At 33.7% G+C, this 24,407-nt stretch overlaps 1 protein-coding gene across 9 annotated transcripts in view; it reads right to left on the bottom strand.

Moving 5' to 3' along the window:
- Positions 1 to 1,175: 1,175 nt before the first annotated feature.
- The window catches only part of LOC111302774 (callose synthase 3-like), a 36,142-nt gene continuing 12,910 nt past the window's right edge, over positions 1,176 to 24,407 (bottom strand). For 6 of the 9 annotated variants that reach the window (XM_089742841.1, XM_089742840.1, XM_089742837.1 and 3 more), the window contains exons 11-43: positions 23,118 to 23,255; positions 22,902 to 22,978; positions 22,728 to 22,818; positions 21,642 to 21,767; positions 21,435 to 21,552; positions 20,206 to 20,540; positions 20,069 to 20,121; positions 19,913 to 19,973; positions 19,516 to 19,597; positions 19,392 to 19,441; positions 19,212 to 19,298; positions 18,691 to 18,825; positions 18,489 to 18,583; positions 18,319 to 18,403; positions 18,084 to 18,244; positions 17,820 to 17,943; positions 17,622 to 17,722; positions 17,371 to 17,530; positions 17,126 to 17,277; positions 9,764 to 9,873; positions 9,555 to 9,680; positions 9,358 to 9,426; positions 9,012 to 9,198; positions 8,769 to 8,925; positions 7,269 to 7,388; positions 6,853 to 6,971; positions 6,683 to 6,766; positions 4,293 to 4,405; positions 3,977 to 4,206; positions 3,089 to 3,886; positions 2,950 to 3,000; positions 2,158 to 2,343; positions 1,176 to 1,622 (exon numbers count right to left, since the gene is read on the bottom strand). In XM_089742841.1, coding sequence (XP_089598967.1) covers positions 1,374 to 1,622; positions 2,158 to 2,343; positions 2,950 to 3,000; positions 3,089 to 3,886; positions 3,977 to 4,206; positions 4,293 to 4,405; positions 6,683 to 6,766; positions 6,853 to 6,971; positions 7,269 to 7,388; positions 8,769 to 8,925; positions 9,012 to 9,198; positions 9,358 to 9,426; positions 9,555 to 9,680; positions 9,764 to 9,873; positions 17,126 to 17,277; positions 17,371 to 17,530; positions 17,622 to 17,722; positions 17,820 to 17,943; positions 18,084 to 18,244; positions 18,319 to 18,403; positions 18,489 to 18,583; positions 18,691 to 18,825; positions 19,212 to 19,298; positions 19,392 to 19,441; positions 19,516 to 19,597; positions 19,913 to 19,973; positions 20,069 to 20,121; positions 20,206 to 20,540; positions 21,435 to 21,552; positions 21,642 to 21,767; positions 22,728 to 22,818; positions 22,902 to 22,978; positions 23,118 to 23,255 — 4,830 coding nt within the window. In that variant the 3' untranslated portion in view covers positions 1,176 to 1,373. The remainder of the gene's footprint in view (positions 1,623 to 2,157; positions 2,344 to 2,949; positions 3,001 to 3,088; positions 3,887 to 3,976; positions 4,207 to 4,292; positions 4,406 to 6,682; positions 6,767 to 6,852; positions 6,972 to 7,268; positions 7,389 to 8,768; positions 8,926 to 9,011; positions 9,199 to 9,357; positions 9,427 to 9,554; positions 9,681 to 9,763; positions 9,874 to 17,125; positions 17,278 to 17,370; positions 17,531 to 17,621; positions 17,723 to 17,819; positions 17,944 to 18,083; positions 18,245 to 18,318; positions 18,404 to 18,488; positions 18,584 to 18,690; positions 18,826 to 19,211; positions 19,299 to 19,391; positions 19,442 to 19,515; positions 19,598 to 19,912; positions 19,974 to 20,068; positions 20,122 to 20,205; positions 20,541 to 21,434; positions 21,553 to 21,641; positions 21,768 to 22,727; positions 22,819 to 22,901; positions 22,979 to 23,117; positions 23,256 to 24,407) is intronic. The other 3 variants (XM_089742843.1, XM_089742842.1, XM_089742844.1) reach the window with 1 other exon arrangement.

The following is a 24,407-nucleotide window of genomic DNA, read 5'->3' as shown; positions in this document are numbered from 1 at the left end:
CAAAAAAAAAAAAAAAAAAAATCCACCGTTTGATAAACTGAATAAATAAAATGTTGAAAAATTAAGTAATGAATATTTAATAAAATATTAATACGTGTAAAAAAAAATCAAGTCAATGTTATCACATCAATATTAAAAGAAAAATCCAAAAAATTCTAATTTTTTTTAAAAAACCTAAAATGTTTTTAAAATATTTTAAGAAATTAAAAAACTAAAACATTTTAAAGAAATTAAACATTATAAAAACTTTAAAAAATTCAGAAAATCTCAAGATTTTAATAAGATCTAAAAAAATTTAAAATATTCTGAAATATTCAAAAATATGAAATTTTAATAAAAATAAAAATTTCTTAAAAATTAAAAAAATACAAAAAAATTAAAATTTTGAACATAAAAAAAATCTAAAAATTCAAAAAATATTTAAAGAAAATTTTTATTTTTGTGAATCTTACAAATTTAATTTTTTTAATATTTCCTAATTTTTTAAAGCTTTTTTGGATTTATTAAAATTTTAATTTTTTATATTTTTTATTTTTCAAAATTTTTAAAAATTTTATATAACGTTTTAAAATGGTTCAAAATTTTGAAATTTTTTACTTTTTAATAATTTTTAAAATTTTCAAAATTGTTTTAAAAATTTTATTTTTTTAATTTTCACAGAATTTTACATTTTTCAAGTTTTTGTGAAATTTTTTCGAAATTTAGGATTGTTTTATTTTTATTAAAATTTTTAGAATTTTTAAAATTTTCATATATATTTTTAATTTTATCATTTTCAGAAATATTTCAAAATTTTTAATTTTTATAACTTTTAGATTCGATGTTCATGTCATTTTAACAAGCTGAGAAACGAGATTAATTCATGACACTAAGTATATGAGGAAATGAAAGTTACAATACTAAATTAATAATTTACAAACTAACGAAAAAATATATATGGTACAAAATCTATTTTTATAATTCAACCCTTTTCAGAATGAAGTCGAGTTTCATTCCATGATGAATTGAATCACCATTTTGGAGGGTAGCAAACTTGACGGCGTTGTTATCGCATGCCGCATTACGGTGCCCTTAGTGTCGACTAATTCCTTACGTATCGGCCACAAAGTCGACTAGCCTTCATTTAATTCATCAAAGCTAGGTAGCTTCCTCCCCATATTGGCATACACAATATATTGATCAAATTGAATAGTTTTAATCTTCATAATCGTACAACATATATTGTTCAAAGGATGCTAATAAAAACGACTGGTAAACATAAGACTCGACCCAAATGACCAAATAGCCGTCCCCTCTTCATCCATGATAGTTACACAACTATTAACAAGATTGAAATAACATCAACATATTTACAACACTTGATGCTAGTAGGATTACTCCTTGTGACGGGAAGCACGATCTTTTCGGTGTCCGCCAAGAATACGAGAAATCTGCAGACCTCTGCTGAATGCTTGGTTGAAAAGCATACGAGTCTGAAACTCTGAGACAAAAGGAAACCAAGCCAGGAATGCTACAGGGGTAAAAAGAAGCAAGCCCATTATAATCTCATAACCACGAGCCAGTGTTCGAACTGATCCCCAAAAGCCAGCTCTCTTCACAAAAGGCTTCAAAGCTTGAGCAATCTGATAAGTACCAAGCAAGTAAACAAACATGCAAAAGAGCATTAACATACATTGTGAAGTAAGTAAATTAACAGAAATAGATTTTATGCCATTCCAATATCTGACTGACACTGAATATGATGGGAACTTTAGACAGCTGTGACCCTCCACAAGCCTTCATCAAGTCAAATTGTTGACTTGAAATAAAATGAGTCTTCCAAGAAAAAAAGGAATGTGGGAATTGTGCACTACAACTGCCTTTGCCATAAAGAATAATGATTCTAGTATGGCCTTGAAGAACCATTTTAGGTGTTGCATATCTTCTTGACAAAAGATTTTGAATTAGCATCCCGTACCACATCAGGAATTCATAAACATTCTAATTCAAAGGGGAAAATTTTTGGGAAATCAACAATGCATAACAAGTGCAAGTTCTTTTTTGAGCTTCAAGATAGAGAATGCACATTGAGCACTGACAAGAACTTTGAGATGGTAAAATCTTTACTTTGTGATGGTAAAATTGTAACAGAAGAGAGACAAAGTGAGGCATGCTTACCAGAAGCATTCCCCAACCAGTAGGCATGAAGGCAAGAATGCACACAATAATGTCTTGAATTGTCATGTGAGGGAGTGCAATCAAAGTAACCAGAATGGACACGAATGTCAAGAATATTAATCCCTTGATGAGCCGGAAAACAAGTTGATAACTTGCACTGAACTTTCGCCTTCCAACAGATATAGTCTAAGCAAAGAAACCAAAAAATGAAATACAGAATCATCAAGAATGCTTAGAGCTAGATACATATATAGTTTAGTTCAATTTCCAAAATAGAAATCATAATCAACATCACTGTCACAGTTTTTCTGAAACATTAATAACATAAAATAGGAAGATGAAACTGTTTAAATTTGAAAAGAAATCTCTAAATATATCACTCTCTATCACTCTCTTGTATGCTGAAACAACTAACTAATTATAAACTATATTTTCAAAGGTTTGGTTGTTTTATCAGTTGTTAAGCAGCTATTGTTTATCAGCAGTTGACCATGGTCAAGTACACTATAACATAAGAATTTAAGCCCCATTTACCTGTGCAAATAGTCCAACCTGGTTTTTTTTTTCTTCAAAAAAGTACTCATTAAGATAAATAATTTTTTTACAGAGGGACCAAAAAAGAATAATTAAACAATAAACCTGATTGATCTGACAGGAATATGACTAAAAATGCTAAAATGCTTGATGACAACTTATGCCTAGCCTAACCTCAGGAAGATAATAATATGCAATTAATAAGAGAGCTTTAAGAAAGATATCATGCGCAATATTTCAAAGAATCTAGCCACCTACCTTCATCACAAACAATATCAGAACAATCACCAGCCATGATGCACCATAGACCTGCAACCAAGTGCATGAAAATACCCAATATAAATATATAAAGACGAAAATCAACAGAAAATGGCCAAAGAAAAAGAGCTGGACTTACTAAAAAACTTTGGGTATTCTTTGTAATATTCAAGTGATAGACAAGCCCATACTGGTAGATAAAGAATCTTAAAGCTAACAATATCTCAGCAATAATACCACGCATCCCAGAATATTGAAGATGCTCTTGCTCTTCCTCCCACCACGACTCCCAGCTTTTTTCTGGAGGTACACCTATACCACCTCTGTTGTCTAACCACTTATTCCAATCAGTCCAATCATCAACAATCTTCTGCCACTCGAAACCAGAAGGATTGAATAGGAAGGGAGCAAAAAGCCATGTGCCCACCATAAACCACAAGGATAAAGTGATCAACACATAAGCAACTGCACTTCTGTAAGTATGACCAAAGATTTGGTACACTAGAAGCAAGATCATCATCTCAATACCCTTCACAAAATGGCTACGTGAATAAAGCCTGTAGTTTTCAGCAAACTTGGCATGGAACACCACAAACCCTCGGCCTGTAGGCCTGTACTTAGCACCTCCATGAAGCAATGTCCTTCCATAATAGTGGGTCTTTGTTCCAAGAGAAAATGTGAAAAATACCGGTGCCAGCTGCAATTGCATTAATATAAATTCACTCAATGCAGTTCCGAAACCCCTTTCCAAGCCAATTTCCATCAACATAGGTAATGCCATCAAAATTCCAATTTGAACAAAAGACTGAGAAGCAAGAGCCACTTGAAGAGGCTTATTATCACGAATTGCTGGTTCCTCACTCAATCCTTGTTCAAGGCCACTCAGTACAAGATAGAGGCGACCATAAAGGAACACATAGACAGTAAGCACCGTTAACTGCCAAAGAATAGAGAGTGACATTTGTGAGACAGAGAAAGTCATAATATTTTAAAACCACAAATAAAAGGGAAAATTTTGCAGAATTACAAGAGTACTGAAGTAAAAACCAATGGTAGTGAAATAACAAGACAGCATTCTGAAAAAGTCAAAACGATGCCCAAGCCGGTATATATCTCGACTCAATGTCTGCTCTCCGTTGCCATTAGCTATTTTGGCCTCAAACATAGAAATCTGGTTGAGACCCACATCCCTTCCCTTCCCAACTTGTATGTATTCGTGATGGGTGACATTGCCTTCTCGAAGTGTAGAATTGAAGCCTGCAATCACAATCAAATCACAAAAGTTACCAATAGAAGACAGAACCAAACAACAAAAAAACATGGTTACAAAATACAGTCCACACCAGCAAAAATATCTTCGCTCAAATTAATGACTTTGGATGCTTTACAAACACCTCCTCTTGTGAGGTGAAAAAGCCTATCAAATACATCTGGATGACCATAGTGGAACCGAACCCTATACAAACAGGAAACTTATACATAAGAGATCCAGCATTGGGTAACAGAAAACATGTAATGAAAATGTAAGAGAACCAGAGCAAATGGACTGAAAAAGCATATTTTTGCCATGAAAAAAACTACAAATTTCCTTAGAATAAAACCCCTTGCCTCAGATAGTACGGCTACAGGGTTGATGCATCAGTAAAAATCTCATCACATCAAGAGAAAGACTAGATGTATTAATCTGCAACATCATGGATTATTTGCCAAATTCTAAGGCCAATATCACACACTTATTCTTTAGAGTGAAGCCTATTAATCTTGATGGCATTAAAATTCCAAATACCAGCAGTTCAATAGACACAGGTTAGATTGCTCTATGTTTTTAAGGTAAAAAAGAAAAAATGGATAATATAAAATATTTGGAGATAACCAGGTCAAAAAATAGGAGACTTTTATGTAAAATTCATTACAAAAAATGATATTAAGACAATTTTGAAAATATGAAAAAAAAAATTGATAGTAAGTTATAACGTCCAATTTGAAAGTATAGAAACAATAAGTGGATGAGTTATCCTATATATATTAGTACTAATAAGTTTAAAAGTAGAGAAACAATAAGTGGTATGAGTTATCCTATATTTATTAGCACTAATAAGTTTAAAAGTAGAGAAACAATAGGTGAGATGAGTTCTCCAAAATATATTGTTGGAAATCCTGACAAATCTTCCTCATCTCTCTTCTTATTTTTCCCTTTGTCTTTATTTGTTTCCTTTTATATAGGGATTTGATTAGAGATTTGATTCCTAAGATCTCTAAGTCATATCCCTTAATTATAGCCCTTAAGAGCTGTAGATATTTGTAACCCTATAGCAATGTAGAATGCAACACAGATATTCTTGTTCTTTCACATTATTTTACTTGTTCTTTCACATATATTATTACTAATAATTTGATAGAAGAGAAACAATAAGTGGGATGAGTTGTTCAAATTATTTAAAAGTGATAGTCTAACTCAAGCTCTCAATATATATTAGTGTAGATTCCCAAGCAAGCTCAATTCTTTGTACTAATAAGAAATTTCCTTTAGAAACCTGATTCATTTCAATAATTTAACAGACACACCAGCTACAATAGTCAAAAGTTTTATTAGCCTTCTTTCCAGCAATTACCGAAACAAACAACAACAACAAACCTGATCTTTTCTATTACATAGAGCTAATTGTAAGGATCATATCATGCCATTAGCTCTATTTAAGATCATATCCCTTAGTAAGCTTAAAAATGAGGTTATTTTCATATTCCATCAATGTTCTCTTTGGTCTTCCTCTCTCTTGACAAGGGTATCCTCCATTAAATCAACATCTCTCATAAGGGTATTTATAGACAAATTCTTTACATGTTCAACCCACTTTATATTTAATTTTTTCACAAAAATGCTTATATTTTGGTTCATGTCGCACTACTGTAGTCTATTCTATGTCCTCTTTGGTCTTCGTCTCCCTTACTTAACATGAGTGCCAATTAAATAGAATCTTCTCAAGAGGGTAATGGTATAGCAATTGCATCTTCTCAAAATTAGTGGCTGTTACACAACCAAGATTTAATTATATTAAAAAATAATCTTCCAAACTTAGTTCAATTTATGGGTTTGCCCAAAAGGGGAATGCACAACTTATGGGTGGTGTTCCTATTAAGCTCAAACCATTAAGAAATAACAATAATGATTACAAATGACTCTTAACTAATAGTGCATGCAATTTGAGCATCAGAATTAGAATGCATTTGTGCTACCCTAAAACCTCCATTTGAAGGATTGTTCTCGCTTCATTGTTAACATCTATCCTAAAACCATCTAATAATAAGTGAAGTGGCCCAAACAATGAACTTTCAAACTTGATCAATGTCGGATAACACCATTTAACACCTCTCCTCTCTGGTCTCAACACTAAAGACTCAAATAAATGGGTTTCCAATGTGGACATAAATATAGAAAACAAACAACACATAACAAAAATAAAGCAGAGCAACAAACAAGGAGGGCTTTAATACCTTGTCAAACATCCCACTTAGAAACAATACACAGTAGCTCAAATAAGTCCTTTTTAGTTCTCTTCTAGAATAAGGGGGTGGGGAAGGTAAATTGATCATGTATTACAAAAGGAAACAAAGAGATCTAAGAATTCCTGAATATTTATCCTCCATTAGGAAGTAAAATCCCAAGATTCACCCAATAAATAAATAGAAAAATATCATAAATCTCTGAAAAAGATTTGAAGCAATAACAACTTACTTGAGAGGGTTGGCTAACAGTCTCTGACCAATGGTAACAAAACTAGTCTCCTGATTTGACATGAACCACGCAAGAGAAGAGACACTGCACCGGACAGTAGAAGTATCAAACATCACAAAACAAGACAAGAAAATAGTAACTAACTTAGAAAAAGCAGACTGCCACCACACCTTCCTGTAAATATGTGCTCTCTAAGCCCAAGTATTGTCGGATATCTTACACCATCATGCTTTTTGAGGAATTCTTGCAATAAATTCCTCATTTTCAAGGCCTCTTCCATATAATTATCCTATGTGATTCATTCAGAAAAAAGAAAGGTAATTATCCTATGTAAACCATTCAAAAGAAAAAAAAAAGGTAATTATCTTATGCAAGTCATTCAAAAAAAGAAAAGGTAAATTATCCTAGACAATCAATTAAAAAAAAGTCAGGTAATTTATCTATGCAATTCATTCAAAAAGAAAAAGAAAAGAAAAGGTAATTATCCTATGCAAGTGACCAACAACAACAACAACAATAATAATAATAATAATAATTGGCAAAATGTCAAGAACAATGATGTTTACTAAAAACATAACTATCATACCTGGTTCATATCTATTGTTTGCAAGCCTTCTCCTCGTGTGAAGATAATGGCATGGTTTTGGTTTTCAGGTTTCCCTTCACCCAAGTTAGGAGGTCCTGGAAGTTTTATCCGATAAATTTCCTGTTTATGGAAATAATCACAATAAAAAGGAAGAACTTTAGGATGCTGAAATAGAGAGTGACATATATGCAAATTGAAAGTGAATATTTAAACAACAAAATGTGGAACAATCAAAGGGATTTCAAGCATTGAATGTAGAAATTTTGAATATCCAACATGAGAGTTCAAGAATAAAATGTGAATTGGAAGCAAAACACATGCCCAATCGTTTAAAGCTTTTCTTTTTACCCACCGTTATGACATTTTATCTTTGGAGATTCAAAAGAAATGTAACTGAGGAAAAACAAACAGAGAACACTATGAGGACGGGCATATTAAAAATATATACCACTCTGTGCATCTAATCAATATTTGAAAAACCAAGGAAACATAGGCAAATGTAGTTTAAATGCCAACACTGCATTTCTTTCAAAGTTGGTCATTGATCCTTTTAGGGGCTTGTCAAAGGGTACCTACTAAGATAATGTAGAAATGGGTTCTCAATTTATACTTTGATTGCCATATGTCAAAATAAATATAAACATCTGGAGGGCCAACTGCACAAGAATATTTACAAAGAAATTTTGATTTCATTTTATTGGCAATATGAAACACATATGTCAGCAAAGTAAGTTCAGTCATTTGCCCAAAGCTAAATAGATGACCTATGGGCAAGAAGAGAAGAGCATTTAGCATTTGTAGAGAACAAAAAACAGCATAACTTTGCTGCAAATGAAACAAATAAGTATTGAATCATAATAAGAATTAAAGTAAAAAATACATATATGTCTACAGGTAGGAAGCATCCTCAAATTGTTGTGATCTTGGATCAGTGATCACTTTCAACTATTCTGAATGTGAATAGAGAAGAGTATAGAATCATTATATCAAAAATAAAAAGGATGATTATTTAAATTATCTTTCAAGAATAAAGAAGTGCAAAAGAACAGCTGGTTATTATTCATTTCAGACCTACAACCAGCTTTTCATAAAAAAAAAAAAAAGTACTATGCTGCTTTGCTAGTGTTAGGCATCCATCTAAAGACTAATTGATAAATAGATGGAGAGTGCCACTTGAAAAAATAAGTAACAACAACCCCAAACACAAATGATATGGGATAACGCCACAGCACAACCTAACAACAGATGCAAATAACGTTACCACGTGGACATCAAATAAGAGGCAAAAAAATAACCTAAGCTTTGATCCCATAAAGAGACATCCAACCCAAACCCAATTGCCAACAGGTGGATTGGCTGCCCAACCTTCAATACAAGATTGCAACAGACCCTACATTTAACTATGGGGAGATAATACCAATTTGAAAAACACATGGCATTAAATACACAAACATCTAAATAGCTAGAAACATATAATCTTGAAACCAGATCATACATTACCTGGTCTAGATTTTGCACTGGCCCTGAAGAATCGCTGGACTTTGGCACAGCCCTCACCAGAACAGAAAAATAATTAACCTTGCCATTAAGCTTCTTCAATCTATCCTCATTGAGTTGTTCAACTTCATCAATGTATGCTACTCGAAGTGATGGGTATCTGCCAGTAAAAGATATATCCTCTTATGTCCACTAGTTAAAAGTAAACTGAAATCTTCACTTACTAAAGAAAATTAGCATGCTTACTTTGTCAAAAGCCTCAGAATGTCCTGTGCACGCTGCTCACCAGAGCGCTTCTGAACACCATATTGTTGACAAGAAACTACATATGTAAATTTCATATCAGCCACTGCTTCACACTGCACCTTCAGCGATCTGTCCTCTTTGTCATCCTCTGTATTTAATTCTATGGCCTTGTAGCCTTCCATCAAATCTAAGCAGGTTGAAATTAAAACCAAGTGAGTTTGAACAATCTCAAATCCCCCAATAATTCATAAATCAGAAAAATTAGTAATGAGGGTGCAAGAGTAATCGGTGATTAGCAGCATGCAAACAATTATACTAGAATTTTGCAGCAAGCAGAAACATATACCTTCATGTTTGGCCATATCAAGGAAAGCCTGAAGCTCCAATGCTTCTCGATAGTACATCATACCTCTAACTGGCATTTACAATGATCTATTAGTCTATAGAAAAATGGAAACCAATTTGCAAACACACACACACACACCCACAGGTGCCCAAGCAAGAGCACACACCCATGCACACACAAACACACACAAAGAGAACCTGTTCTCGTTAAAGTTTGACCCCTATATGATGCCCACAAGCGAAGTTGTTCTTCCAACTCAGGAGTTTCTCTAAGTTCTTCTTCACTGCTTCGTTTCACCCGTTCAAGAAAGTTATTCCATTCATCTGGACATTATTAATCGACAATTAGCCATAAATGTAAGAACTGTGCAAAGATTAACATTTCCAGTGTACAAGTGAGTGTAAACCTGGAAAGATTTTTTGCAAGTAAAACAGAATAGAAACACCATCTTCATTTGGCTCTTCCAATTCTTTCAAGGAGAAGAGAACTTCCTCTGTGTAGTAAGGAGTCAAAACACTACAAAAAACAAGTTTGATCATTTTAGCAACATGCATTAGAAACAAAATTGATAATATCAAGCAAAAAGAAAACTAATGATATTCAAAACACTCTACAGAATTCATCGAAATTTTACCAGATAGATAGGGAATTATAACTCATTTAGGAGCATTTAACTAGAGGTTCAGCAATTACAGGCAACAGCAACTTACGATGTCAATTAGGAATTTACTTCAAGCTAATGATCTTAAAAGAAGGGAAAATAATTTTCAAACAACTTCATAATCATGACCAAAATGAAGGAAAAAGAATTAAGTCAATTAGTTTGTTCAAACATTTCATTATGTTAGATAATTTAATTTTTCCTGCAATTACATCATTTAAGGCAGTTTGGAAATGTAAAGAGGTGATAAACAAATGCCATGATGAGGAGATTCAGTTTTATAAAGGATATCGAAGAAGAAAAAGAGAAAATGTAGAGGAACTATAAGGAAGGCCCTCATTTTACTAAGCCTACTTAGAATAGTCTCAGGGTATAGTAACGAAATGTGATCCACATAGCCAACCCTAGTAGTGGGAAAAGGCATAGAAACTTTGCAAGTAAAGCCACATATAATTTTTGTGGAAAAACACTTAATTACAGCTGGTTGTAATCTGTATATATTTGTATCCCAAGAATTCAGGACAAAAAATTAGGATAGACAATCCCTTAATTATAGGGATCAGATTTAGGAAGATTTAGTTTCATAGTTTAGCCTCTAATTAGCTGTATATAAACCTATGGTGCTTGTATAATTCTATAGAGAAGTTTTCTATATACTTAGTTTTCCACATGGTATCAAAACTTTAGGCTCTTCTTAGAAAGAAAATTTTTTCAGTCTTCATTACTGAATTCTATTTCAGGACTTCATAGCCAATAATCTTTTTTTTCCCCCTTTTTGACCTTCATTGCCTAGAATCGTCTTAGGTTAAGCCTTTACTATTAAGACTTGTTTCAGTCCTGAGAAAGATAACTATATTAGAGATAGCAGAATTTGCCACTACTACCCGATTTGAGGAAGTGAGAGCTGGTCAAACCACAAGAGAACTACAAAATATCCAAGCTGCATATAGATTGAATTGAAAGAACTACTTGGAAGTGATCTCAAATGGTTCAAACCTTTCTAAAAGGGAAAGGAAAATTGAGCCATCTTCTTGGTACTGGTCTTGAGAGAGGATATCCAAATTTTGAGGCTTGGGATGAAGAGGATTCCATGGTTATGTCATGATTGTGGAATTCTATGACACCGGATATTAGTGACGCTTGCACGTTTTTGTCCACAGCGAAAGACATTTGGGAATCAATTCTGCAACCTAACTCCAAAGTTAGGGATGTTGCTCAAGTCTAGGAGATAAAGATCAAGACTACAACTCTCAAACAAGGGAATAAGTCAATCATAGAGTATGTTATTCTTCTAAAAAATCTTTGACAAAAGATAGACCACTACCGGTGCATAGAAATGAAGTGCAGTGAAGATGCAGCAACTTTGAAGAAATTTATTGAAAAAGATTGAGTCTATGATTTTCTTGCTGGACTTGATGTTGAGTTTGATAACGTCAAAGTCCAAATTTTGGGAAAAGAAGATCTTGCTTTCTTTAAATGAAGTGATCTCCATGGTTAGAGCAGAAAAGAGCAGAAAAGGAGTGATGCTTGACAATCTGCATGTAGAAGGATCTACTATGGTGTCTAATGGTGGGAAGAACCAAAATTTGAAACAATTAACAATCAGTGAGAAAGGGAAAGGTGATTTGGCTAAATCCTCAAGTTGTGACAATCTTTGGTGCACCTATTGCAAGAAGCCAAGGCACACCAAAGATTGTTGTTGGAAACTAAATCGAAAACCTTCAACTTCAAGCAAAGAATGGGGTTATAAAGGAAGACAACTAAGAAATCAAGGGCAAGCTCACATGACTGCAATGGAGTCAAACTAGGAGAAGTCTCAGGACCAAGGAATGTTGGACTAAGAAGAGATTGAGAAATTGAGAAGTCTATAGGGAACTCTTGAAAAGACTACTGGTGTATGTTCCTTGGCACACTCAAGTAAGGTCTCTAGTTCAAGTAAAGTCTCTAATTCTAATGGATTAAACGTGTTGGATAAGTCTATTAAGAGTTTTTGGGTCATTGACAAAGGAGCCACAAAGCACATGACACATTCTTCACGGAAGTTTAGCACATATACCCTGTGTCCTGGTAATAAGAAAATTGTTGTTGCAGATGGTTCACTTACTTCAATAGCATGATTAAGAGATGTTCAAATTAATCACTCATTTGTTCTTAAAAATGTTCTCCATGTTCCTAAATTGTCTATTAATCTGATATCTATAAAAAAACTTACTAAAAACATGAACTACAATGTGAACTTTTATCCTTCCTATTGTGAATTTCAGGACTAGGGTTCAAGAAAAGGATTGAACTTGCTAAGGAAAAGGATGGACCATACCATCTTGAGACATCCAACAACGCAAGTAATATCAATAGTTTACCTTTATCATTTTATTTTGAAAAATATCCCTATAAAGACAAAATCTAGCTTTATCATTTTCATCTTGGAAATACTTCTTCAAGAACTTTGAAAAATATGTTTCTTTCTTTGTTTAAAGGATTAACTGTTGAAAACTTTCATTGTGATGTTTGTAAACTTGCAAAGTATAAACGTGTCTTTTCCAATTAGTAATGAAACAAGTTCTACTCCTTTTTACTTGATTCATAGTGAAATTTAGGGTCCTTCTACAATTCCTAATATTTTCGATGCAAGGTGATTGGTTTCATTCATAAATGATTATATCAGGTTCTCTTGGATTTTTTACTTAAATCCAAATCAAATGTGAATAGTGTGTTTTTAAGCTTCCAAAACATGATCCAAAATCCATTTAGAGTGAAAATCAAGAAATTTAGGTTTGATAATGCAAGAGATTATTTCAATCAGAGTCTATCTACCTATTTCCAAAAAGAAGGGATTATCCATGAGCCATCTTGTGTTAATACTCCACAGCAAAATGGAGTGGCAGAAAGGAAAAACAGCCATTTACTATTACAACCCAAGCCTTACTTTTTCAAGCAAATGTACCAAAATCCTATTGGGAGAAAGGTATTCTAACTGCCACACACATTATAAATAGGTTACCTTTAACGGTTTTGGTATTTAAAACTCCTATGGAACTACTTTCACAATTCTATCCCCACTCTAATACCACAAACAACCTCACACCTAGGGTATTCACATTCACAATCATAATAGGGGGAAGTTGGATCCTAGAGCAGTTAGGCATATTTTTGTGGGTATTCATCAACTCATAAAGGGTATAAGTGCTATCATCCTCCTACCAAAAAATGTTATGGCAGATGTCACTTTTGAAGAAAATAAACCATTTTTTATTCAACCTTATCTTCAAAGGGAGACTTCATTCATGGAAGATAAGGATAAAGATTTCTTTTTGCTTGACTTGTCCTCCTCCTCAGCATTTTCACCCATTAATTCTTTTGAGTCTAAACCTGTTTTCTCTTTAACATTAGCTTGGACACTGAGAAGCTCGTATGTAAACCCATTTTTTACTCAACACATTGAAATAGCTGACACTTCATAAAGGAGAAACTAGACAATGGGTTGATTTGTCCACCATGTGTATCAACCAAGGGTCAACTTGCAGATGTGTTGACTAAAAGTCTCATCAGTACAACATTTCAGGAAATTATTTTCAAGTTGGGAATGGAAAACACCTATTCACCAGCTTAAGGAAGAATGTGGGAAAACACTTATTTACAGCCAGTTGTAATCTCGTAATCTGTATATTTATATTTCTATCCCTAAAATTAAGTATTTATATCCCTAGAATTAAAGATAGAAAATTAGGATAGACAATCCTTCAATTATAGGATCAGTTTTAGAAAGATTTAGTTTCCTAGTTTACCCTCTAGTTAGTTGTATATAAACTTATGGTACTTGTATAATTCTTAAGAGCAGTTTTTCAATATAAATTCAATTTTACTCTTAATTTTCAGATAGTTTAATTTTAGTTTTTCCATAGGACGCCTTAGAGAAAAATAAGACATGGGAACTGATAGAGTTGCCTAAAAGAAAAAATCTAATTAGGTGTAAATGAGTTTTCACTATAAAATAGGCAGATGGTAATATTGAAAGGTATTAGGTCAGGTGGGTGGCTAAAGGCTACAATCAAACTTATGGAATGGATTATCAAGAAACTTTTGCTCCAGTTGCCAAGATGAATCCAGTTAGGATTTTGTTGTCCTTGGCTGCAAATTGCAATTGGCAACTCCAATAATTTGATGCAAAAAAGGCTTTTCTACATGGTGATTTGGAAGAGGAAATATCTATAAAGGTACCACCAAGATTTGGAGGTCATCTAGAAGCAAACAAAGAATGCAAGCTGAAAAAGGCTTTATATAGCCTTAAACAATCTCTTAGGGCCTAATTCGAGAGATTTGCCAAAGTGATGCTAACAATGAGATATAAGCAGAGTCAAAGGTATCACACACTATTTATCAAGCACGTAGATTTAGGGAGAGTCAGTTTTGTTATTATATGTCGATGATATAATTGTAACTAGAGACGATGAAAAAGAGGGAGAATCTCTCAAATAATGTTTGGCTAGAGAATTTGAGATAAAAGAGCTAAGGAGATTGAAGTACTTCCTAGGAATTGAAGTAGCTCACTCACGGCATGGTAGCTTCATCTCACAACAAAAATATGTGATGGATCTTTTGAAGGAAATTAGGAAGCTTGCATGTAAACCTACAAGTACCCTTATAGATCCTAATCATAATCTTGGAGAAGATAATGAAGATGCTCCTGTAGATAGAGAGATGTATCAAAGATTAGTTGAAAGACTCATTTATCTCTCACATGCTAAACCTGACAAAGCATACGTTATCAATGTGATAAGTCAATTTATGCATAGTCCTAAAGAAGTGCACCTACAGGCTGTCTACCGTATACTACACTATTTGAAGGCCAATCCTAGGAGAGCTATCTTGTTCAAAAGAAATTCGAAGCTGGTACTAGAAGCATATCCAGATGTTGATTATGCAGGTTCGATAATTGATAGAAGATCTACCTCAGGCTACTGCACTTTCCTAGGTGATAATCTTGTAACTTGGAGGAGTAAAAAACAGAATGCGGTGGCAAAATCAAGTGTTGAAGCGGAGTTTAAAGAAATGGCTCAAGGAATTTGTGAACTACCATAGTTAAAGATTATCCTGGAAGACTTGATGATCAAGTGGGATGAACCAATGAGACTCTACTGTGATAACAAGTTTGTAATAAGCATTGCACACAATCCTGCGCAACATGACATAACAAAACACATTGAAGTAGACCGGCACTTCATGAAGAAGAAACTAGACAGTGGGTTGATTTGCACACTTTATGTATCAACCAAGGGTAAACTTACAAAAGTGTTAACTAAAGATCTCAACAGTGCAACGTTTCAGGAAATTATTTACAAGCTGAGAATGGAAAACACCTATTCACCAACTTTAGGTGGAGTGTAGGAAAACACTTAGTTACAGCTGATTATAATCTCTATATATTTGTATCCTTAAAATTAAGAATTTGTATAGTTTTCTATATAATCAGCTTTTCCACAGTTTTACTTCATTTATTCAATTGATCTTTTTGTATAATTAATATCCATAAAAGCTAGTTGTAGAACATTTAGTGTATAGAAGCAGTAAAACAAGTATGAATAGAAGAAACGGGGAAACGAAATAAAAAGAAAAATATTAAAAAACTAGATATAAGTCATCCACACACTTCCTTTACAAGAAGACCAGATATCAAAACAAAATATCATACACCAAAAGACCTTTCATTCCATGGAATGACAGATAGGGGTAGAGCTTTAGGTTTATAAATTGTAATTTAATTCTCTTAACAAATTCATGTCAACTCATAATTAAAATAAATAGCTATTATAGCTAATAATGGAGATCCTAAGAGTTTGCAAAATATTGAGCCCACTTAGCTCAGAGGTTAGTGCATTGCATTTGTGAGGCGATGTTAGTGCTATGATTATGATCAGGGGTGTTCAAAATTCAGTTTTAACAGAATTAACCAGCCGAACTGATTTAATTTGGTCAATTAGTCAACCACCAAATTAATTTGTTTGTCAAAAATAATTTTGGGCGAATTTCATCTTTCAAACAGTTAACCAAAATATCATATAGTGAAACACCCCGTTTCATTCCTGCCCTAAATCCCTAATTTCATTTCTGCCTCACCAGTCAACTCATTTCTTTCTCTGCTGCTTCTTCCTCCCTCCCTTTCCACATACACACAAGCCTGAATCCACCCTCACTTCTCTCAAATCATTCTCTCAAGAGTCATGTATCAAAATTGGGTTCAACTCCAATCCTCTGCACAACAATACCCAACACCAAAAACTAGAAAACATGCAAGAATAGCAAAACTTAATTCGAACCTTTGCTCAATCACCCTTGAGCTTGTCGTTTCATACTGCCCATTTTGGAGGTTACCTTTTTACGTTGCTTGTATGCATAAATTTCATCTTTGTATGCATGAAATTCAACTCACTTTGAAAGCTATTGTTTACTAGAACATGCCTTTAGCTAATTAGAAGAAAACAGTGGCTGCTTGTTGCTGATGCAGTCAAGATTGCTTCCCCCCATTTAGTTGCTAGTTGAATGACTTTTTTCTTAACCCCTTATCGAAAAATTAATATAATTCGGTTAATCGAAAATTAACCGAACCAATCGACTTTAATTCAGTCAGTTAATTTTCGAAATTAACAATTTCAGTCAGATTTAGTTAATGAAAATAAAAAATATATATAATTCAATGAATTTGGTTTTAGATAATTCAATTTGAAATTAACCGAACCGACCGAATGAACATCCCTACATGATAGCTGGCATGCCCAATTTGTTTGAATTTACTGGTATTTGTTTTTTCAAAATCAAGGAACATTGAAAAAGTGTCTCCTTTTTCCAAAGTTTATTGATCTGTTTATTGCTATAGAACCTTCCAAAGACAAATAAATTGGAGATTTTAGACTATTGGACAAACAAAACAAACAGCTTTGTCGCAATATAGTACTATATTTTATATATCAACAATTACGTCAAAATAGTACAAAGATGCTCTCCCAATTTCCCACTCAATCATCATTATGATATATTCTTTACTTTAAACTCATTGAAATATACGAATAAAAAATACTATTGGAAAAAAAAAGAATCTGGAAGAAAGCTTACGAGAATGAAAGCATATTGCGAACTTTAGGTGCAGCAGGCATGTCCATAAACAAAGAATTTGAGAAGAAAGAAATCCGCCTCCTAGCTTCTAAATTAGATGGTACATCCATTGCAGATTCCTTTGTGGTAAGTAATAGATAAAGCCGGTTGATCTGCAAAATAATTAGGGAAAACACATAATAGAAACAATTAATAGACTTATCTAGAGAGTTCTTTAAGCTTTAATCTTGAAACAATGAGCTCACCTTTTCTCTCCATGCTTCTGTGATAGGAGTTACAGGAAATTTGATAGCTCCAGAAGATGCAAATAAATGATCTAATTTTATTTGATCAAATAATTGATCATGTGGATAAAGTAGGGTCATCCCATCATGCCCAGATCCTCCATGTATGGAATCCACCAAACTTTTAGAGTAAAAAGAAAAAAAAAAATAGGAGTAAGTTATGGCACTTGATCAAATATGCATTTGAGGAAACAGTCGTGAAGATGCCAAACCTGGAGATTTCATCCTCCGTCATTATGTCCTTTGTCACAATCTCCAGCATGTCCTGGAAACAAAGTACAACCTGACCCCTTTCTTCCTTCTTATTTTCCAACTGCAAAAATCCAGCAGGTTATTTTAGGACTTCCATAACACCCAAATGCAATAGGTATGAAAATCTTCTTAAACCAAGCTAAGTTTTTGAATATTACCAAAAATTTGATCAACTTCACAATGTGGTCGTACAAACTAGGAAGAGCACTCATTTTGTAAGTCTCAATTAGACTACCATCTTCTATATGTTTGTCAACCTTGGAATATATGTCCTCTATAACCCTGGAAACACATCAGAATGAATATAAATAATGTTAAACAACAATAGGCTTCACCAAATAATAATCCAGCTAAGGAAAATTGCAGATTGAATAATATGAATTACATCTCTGGCTAACATTCTACATTAAACAGAAGCTTACTTTTTCTCACGTGGCCCTTCAACCAAAAACTTAATAATGCTTTTGAATGAAGCATAGCATTCACAAATTGCCCAGAACATGTAACGGTCAGCTTCAATTCTCTTTTGCAGCTCTTTATCCCTGCTATCACTGTCCTTGGCCATGTCTAATGCTATTGGAATCTACATAAGGATTCATTGTTATAATAGAGATGCTCAACTATAAAGATCACCAGAGAAAATAAATTGAAGCAAACCTTGCTAGCTAGCAGAAAAGGCGGCCACTGGATTTGTTCTAAATCACGGTCAGCCCAATAGGGAACAAGTAAGAGATTCATTTCCCTGAAAATGAAACAAGCTCAATACTTATTAACAATAAGATTAATGTAACACTTATATATAACTTAGAGCAGAGAGTATAAAATACTTATTGCTAATAAGATCTTCCTCCCGAAAACTACTGATTATTTTGTTCCACAACTGAGCAAATTTAGCAGCCTCTTTCTCTTTATTAGATGGTGGCTGAGAAAATAGACCAGTATTAGATGGCAAGTGTATTTTGTAATTCTTCTACCACAAAATCATAGAGAGATCACAAGTTATAGCGTTTAATATCAAAGAGGCTGGACCTGCCCAAAGCTGCGAGAGAAAAAACCCAGAACTCCTTTCTTCTTTCTCTCACTCTTATCCTCTGGAATTAAGCGGGCATTAAAAGCACCAGGCAATGATTGAAAACAAGACCGGAGCATTCCTAACGTTCGAATCTGGAGTTTACAGACAAAAAGATTGCAATAATAAACATCCAGACACTGAAGAAATAAAACAAAACTAATCTAGGTTCCTAAGAGATTCTATGATAATTATTGAGAAGCAGAGAAAGATTGGATTTCACTATCTCCAATTTAAAGTGAAACCGGCAATTTTCATTAGTTAAAGTTTAAAAATAGAAAAGATGCCCTATGATTTACATCATCTGCATAAAACAGGTGAAGTAAGCAAATAAATGGTAAACCACCACTATGGTGCATGTTTCATGAAAATGCTTAGGAAAATCAAAAGACATTTTTGTTGAATGCTTAGAAAATAACCATACAAGTAAAAGGTAACACAACATCAATTGCAATCATTAGTTATGCAAAGCTCAACAAACCTCTCCAAGCCGTCGAAATGCACCATAAATACCTCCAAATAGTGTGGAGAATATTGCATACCATATCTGGGTATCCATAAAATAGACCTACAAAAAAAAAAAAAAATGCCAATTAGACCTTGAACTATCCTAGTCAAGTAATGACAGAAAAACATGGATCATTATTGACATAAGCCATACAAGAATGATTGGAGCCCAGAGAGCTATCACAACGCCAATGTTGTTCTTTGCTGCAAAAACAAGCAAGAAATGAACCTTCTGTTATGGGAAAGGTAAGAGAATGACACATTTTAATGTACATTACCTTGGGGGAAAAATTCATGCCATCTGAAGTGAGTTACCCGAACAGACATAACAGCTTTTGTGGGACCAACTAAAGGTTTTATCTGGGACCAAGAAAGATCAAAGTGATAAGGATTGATTCAGTCTCTTAAAGCATATAAAAATTTGTCATGTTTATCAGAGATAGGTAGATGGAAATGAAGATCTTCTAAGAATCAAAACAAGAGAAACACCAACTGAAATTATTCTAGGGTGCCCTAAGTCCAGCTTCATCATTACCTAAATCATAGTCCAACTTTTCGTATCAATAGCATGGCCACAACAGTATTTTGATTGATTTAATACCGTGCAAAAAAGAGAAAGTATAATAGTGTGTGTGGATGGGGGACAGTTCAGGATGAAATGAATGAACGGCACACCTCAATATAATAACTAAATGCCAACTTAGTGATGATAAGCAGGACCCAAAACATTGTATACCTGAAAATTCAAAAAAAAAAAAAAAATTGAAATCAAATATTTCAAATGGTTACCACAAAAGCAATCAATCAATCTTACAAACATTGAACTCTTACTCGAAAAGAGAAAAAGTGCTCTCGTGCATTCCCCTACCAACATAGAGACGAGGCTGAAAGATTCAGGCAAGGCAATAAGTGAATCAGAGGAGAAACAAGTAAGGAGAAGAAAATGATATAAGAAAGGTTGTCTCAACCTGTGACCACCACATCATAAGCATGACAATCTTGTAGTGTGAACTTTCAAGGATTCGACGAACAGAAGGAAAAAGAAATAATATTGCAGCTAGCATATTTGGTGACAAGTAAATCACAACAGCCAAAGTAAACAAGGAAGGTGAATTTGAGGTATTGCCAAACCAGCTTTTGATGGTTTGCGCAAACCCTGAAGGATTCTCCCAAGTGTAAGCATAAGTAACAGGTAGAACAACCACCCATGCAGCTGCCGAAACAACTTTTAATATGTATCTTAACTTAACATAAAATGGCATGCTCTGCCGCGCTTTCCAACTAAGGATTACATCAAGGACAGCTACAAAACATTAAATAAATATCAGTAAAAACTTCAACATAGCTTACATGCAGTAATATGAAAAGGTTTTCACTTCTCACAAAAATGCAACAGCTTCATTACCAGGTTCACTTAAGCATTAAAGATATATGTGTATACTCATAGAGAAACAAAGAGTCAAGCAGAAAAAAAAAATTCCAACTTAACTGATACACAAGCATGTAGATTAAAATATCAGACATTTTAAAAAATAGTCTTACTAGTAATTGGCACCGTAAAAACATAATCTCAATTACAATTGGCAAACATAATCTCAATTACAATTGGCACCTTAAATTGAAGGCATCCATTAGCCAACAGTATATAACAGATCCAGACCACTCTTATTGTTATTAATGATGAAAGAAACGGGAAGGGTGAACTCACAAGGTGCAATGTAAACAACACAATGCTAGCTACTTCAAATGCCAGAAACAGTGTGTACAGTAAAGATATGTTATCAACAATAATATAACCAAAGAGACTTATTAATACAACCAGGAAACTGTTACCTATTTGCAGTCATGATTCACTATATTAAAGGAAAATTATATGTGCCCCTCCAAAGAATCTGACTCAAATCTGCTTCTTAGTAAGTGTTTCCAACTATAATTATTTACTACTAGGCTTACATGAGGTCTAGAAACAAGGTTTTAGTGCAAACAAAATGCTTCCTGCTAAGGACATGAAAATAATTTCCCCAGAGTAGCCTTAGAATTCAGAAACCAACAGGATGCTTTCTTTTCTTTTTGTTATCTTGATAATGATTTGCCTACCAGTTCAAGAGGTCATTCCACTCAATCAAGAAAGCTTTTGTTGGCTATAATTAAAATAATAATGACAAACATTGAAGCAAGATTAACAGGATTCACTCACCTTGGCCAAGCTTTAATATAGCAGCAGTAATAAAGACACTCAGTACTTTCTTGAACACATCACCACTAAATATGGAACTTGGTTGCCCCGAGCCATTCCAAGCAATAATGATCATAGCCTTACAAGAATCAGACAATATCATCGCCATGCCAAAAAAATATATATCAAAAAAAGCTAGAAAACCAAGCACAAATAGGTAAGTGCTACCTGTAAGCACAGAATGAAAAAACTCCACATTCGATCAAAGCTTCTGAAGACATGCCAGAATGAGCGTATCTCAACAAAGTTAACTTTCCCCACCCATCGTTCTCTAGTAGTTGGTGGCTTGTTATCCTACACATAATAAACATCAGCCACAAACTGTAAACAGTAGATATGATTGGAGAAAACATTCATGGTAAATAACTACTTAAAACAATTAGCCAGGTGCCCTTTATTGCTACCTTCCCACTTTTTTCAGTAGGGGTGAGAAAAAAAACCGAGAAAACCAAAATCCAATTCAAACCCGAAGTTCGGTTCGGTTCAGTTTTTTTCTTATCCGATTCGAATTAAATTTGGATATTAAATGTATATATTAGGTTCAAATCGGATTTCAAATCGAGAAGTGAAAAACCAAAAAAAAACCAAATTATATATTTTTATTAGCTTTTATATATATTTTAAATTTTTATAAAATAAAAATAATTATTTTATACCTAAATCTATTTAAATATATTAAAAATGATGAACATAATAGAACCTACAGAATTCGATTTGGATTAGATTGGATTGTATGGAAGATCGGTTTGGATTTAGTTCAGACATAATTTATGCATTATCCAAAAAAAAAAAATCGAATCCAATTTGATCCGAACTGTTATCACCTCTAGTTTTCAATAACCAACACAACTTTCAAATCTCCAGTCACTTGGAGTTGTAGACTACATAGTCCAATTCCCTTAACCACAATACGATCAAAACATTGACCTGTCTACCATTATAGGAAATAGTAAACAGAACAATTGAGACTCAAAAGCAACAGGTGATGACATTACTTCAACTCGAATGTCCACTATAAAAGTTAATGCCTAAAGTTAATTATGCAAATAAAAAACATACAAGCTAGAACCATAAAATAGGACAATTTGCAAATTTACTTTGATTGCCACAATAGATTTAATTGTCCAAAGCCTCCAAACGCAAAAGCCAAGAACCATAGATATAAGAAACTCATCACTCCCAATTGAAATTTCTTCTTTTGGTTTAAAAAATGCAAGGGAAAGAACAAGACCAGAGATCCAAAAATATGCTTACCCCATTTTTCTCACTAAGTTGTTCAATTGGCAAACAAAAGAAATCAGCATCAGCACGCATTGGCCAACCCAACCGGAAACAATCAACAGACCTACAATTAAACAAGGGTAAATAAATTGCTAAGAATATAAAAAATGTGGAGAGATAAAACTTAGAAAAAAAAATTTTCCATACCAGAAGTATTCATTTAAATCATCATAATTCCTCCATTGTGAATGCTTTGATTTCCCTCGTTTACTCCTTTCAGCTTCCTGCAAAGAAAGTCATAATTGTTTCAACGATGGAATGCAAATTCTCCAGCATATTCAACTTTTAAAAAAAAGGCACACACACACACTGACAGAGACGAGAGAAATGGATGCCAAAGTGGACAAGAATCGCATAAAATACCCTCTGAATAACTTTATAAATAGGTGTAACAACTTTCTTCAGAAAAGCTTCCTCCTCTCCACCATAGGCTGGCTTCACATTTTCTCCAGTCATGGGACTGACATTCCCAGCTAGCATACCATACAATTCAAATGCCATCTACAGTAAGCAAAGGAAAGAAGCATTTACTTTTTACTAAAGAAGAATAGTTCCATCAAAATAGTTATCCAGAGACACTATAGTTAGAAACACGAGCGAGGCATTGGCACTAGTCCCTTTACAGAAACTACATAACTTTAGTCCAAGACAAATAGAAGAAACAACACGGAAAAGGCCACTATAGATGACTACAACTTGCAGGGCTAAGCTGACAAGAATGAAAATGAACGAAAATGGCATACTGAATCTCCCATTTTAAAAGACAAGCCTGAGACGGGCCTTTCCATTTACATATCGTTTATTATTAAACTAATAAAACAATATTTTATATTAACATTTTTAAATATATTTTTTAATTAAAATTAAATAAATATATATTATTTATTAATCAAATACTTTAATCAGGACGAACTCAGACCTAAAAAATCTCAGGCTTGGGCAGATTGCCCAACCACTGGACACCTATATATACATGTGTGGCATCAATGTCAATTGTCTAACACCGGTGAGATATTGGAGGACAGATTTACATTAGGTTGTCCAGATCACACAGATTACAAGGCATTTAACTTAAAACAAATTGAGCATAAGCGGAGAGGCCTCAATCATACTAAAGATCCCATGCAATCCCAAAATTAATCATTATGAAATTCATTTTTACTGGCCTAAATCATATTAAAGATCCCAAGAGATTCCAAATTTAATCATTATGAGAGTCATTTTTACCAACACGGTCCCTCGCCCTCAAATCTTAATAGGCCTACAACATTGTAAGTACCTCACGTGTAGGGGATTACAACCCTACTTCATGGCATGAACTTCATGCATAGGCCGAAGAAATCTATCTTGGAGGAGTCAATAATGAGAGACAACTTGCTTTGGTTTAAAGTTTAAAGCAAACCCAAGTTTAGCTAACCTACAATATTGAAAATAGAAAAGTGGCAACAACCAACATACAAACAAGGCAACAAGCAAACTAGGCTTTGACATAGTGCCAAAGATTAACCAAACATGAAGTGGAAATAAATGAAAACTTGGCCAATGTGCAATAACACTACTCAACAATTAATAAACTAAAAGTGACAGCTATGCATTTATAATGGCAGCTTCGAGCACATGAAAACACAACTTGAACTTAAACACAAAATTAAT

The sequence above is a fragment of the Durio zibethinus genome, chromosome 13, assembly GCF_047325235.1.
Source record: "Durio zibethinus cultivar Kanyao isolate XHJ-2024 chromosome 13, ASM4732523v1, whole genome shotgun sequence".
NCBI classification, from domain to species: domain Eukaryota; kingdom Viridiplantae; phylum Streptophyta; class Magnoliopsida; order Malvales; family Malvaceae; genus Durio; species Durio zibethinus.
The sequence above is the reverse complement of the archived record's forward strand: the minus strand, read 5'-3'. Positions and strand labels throughout refer to the sequence as shown.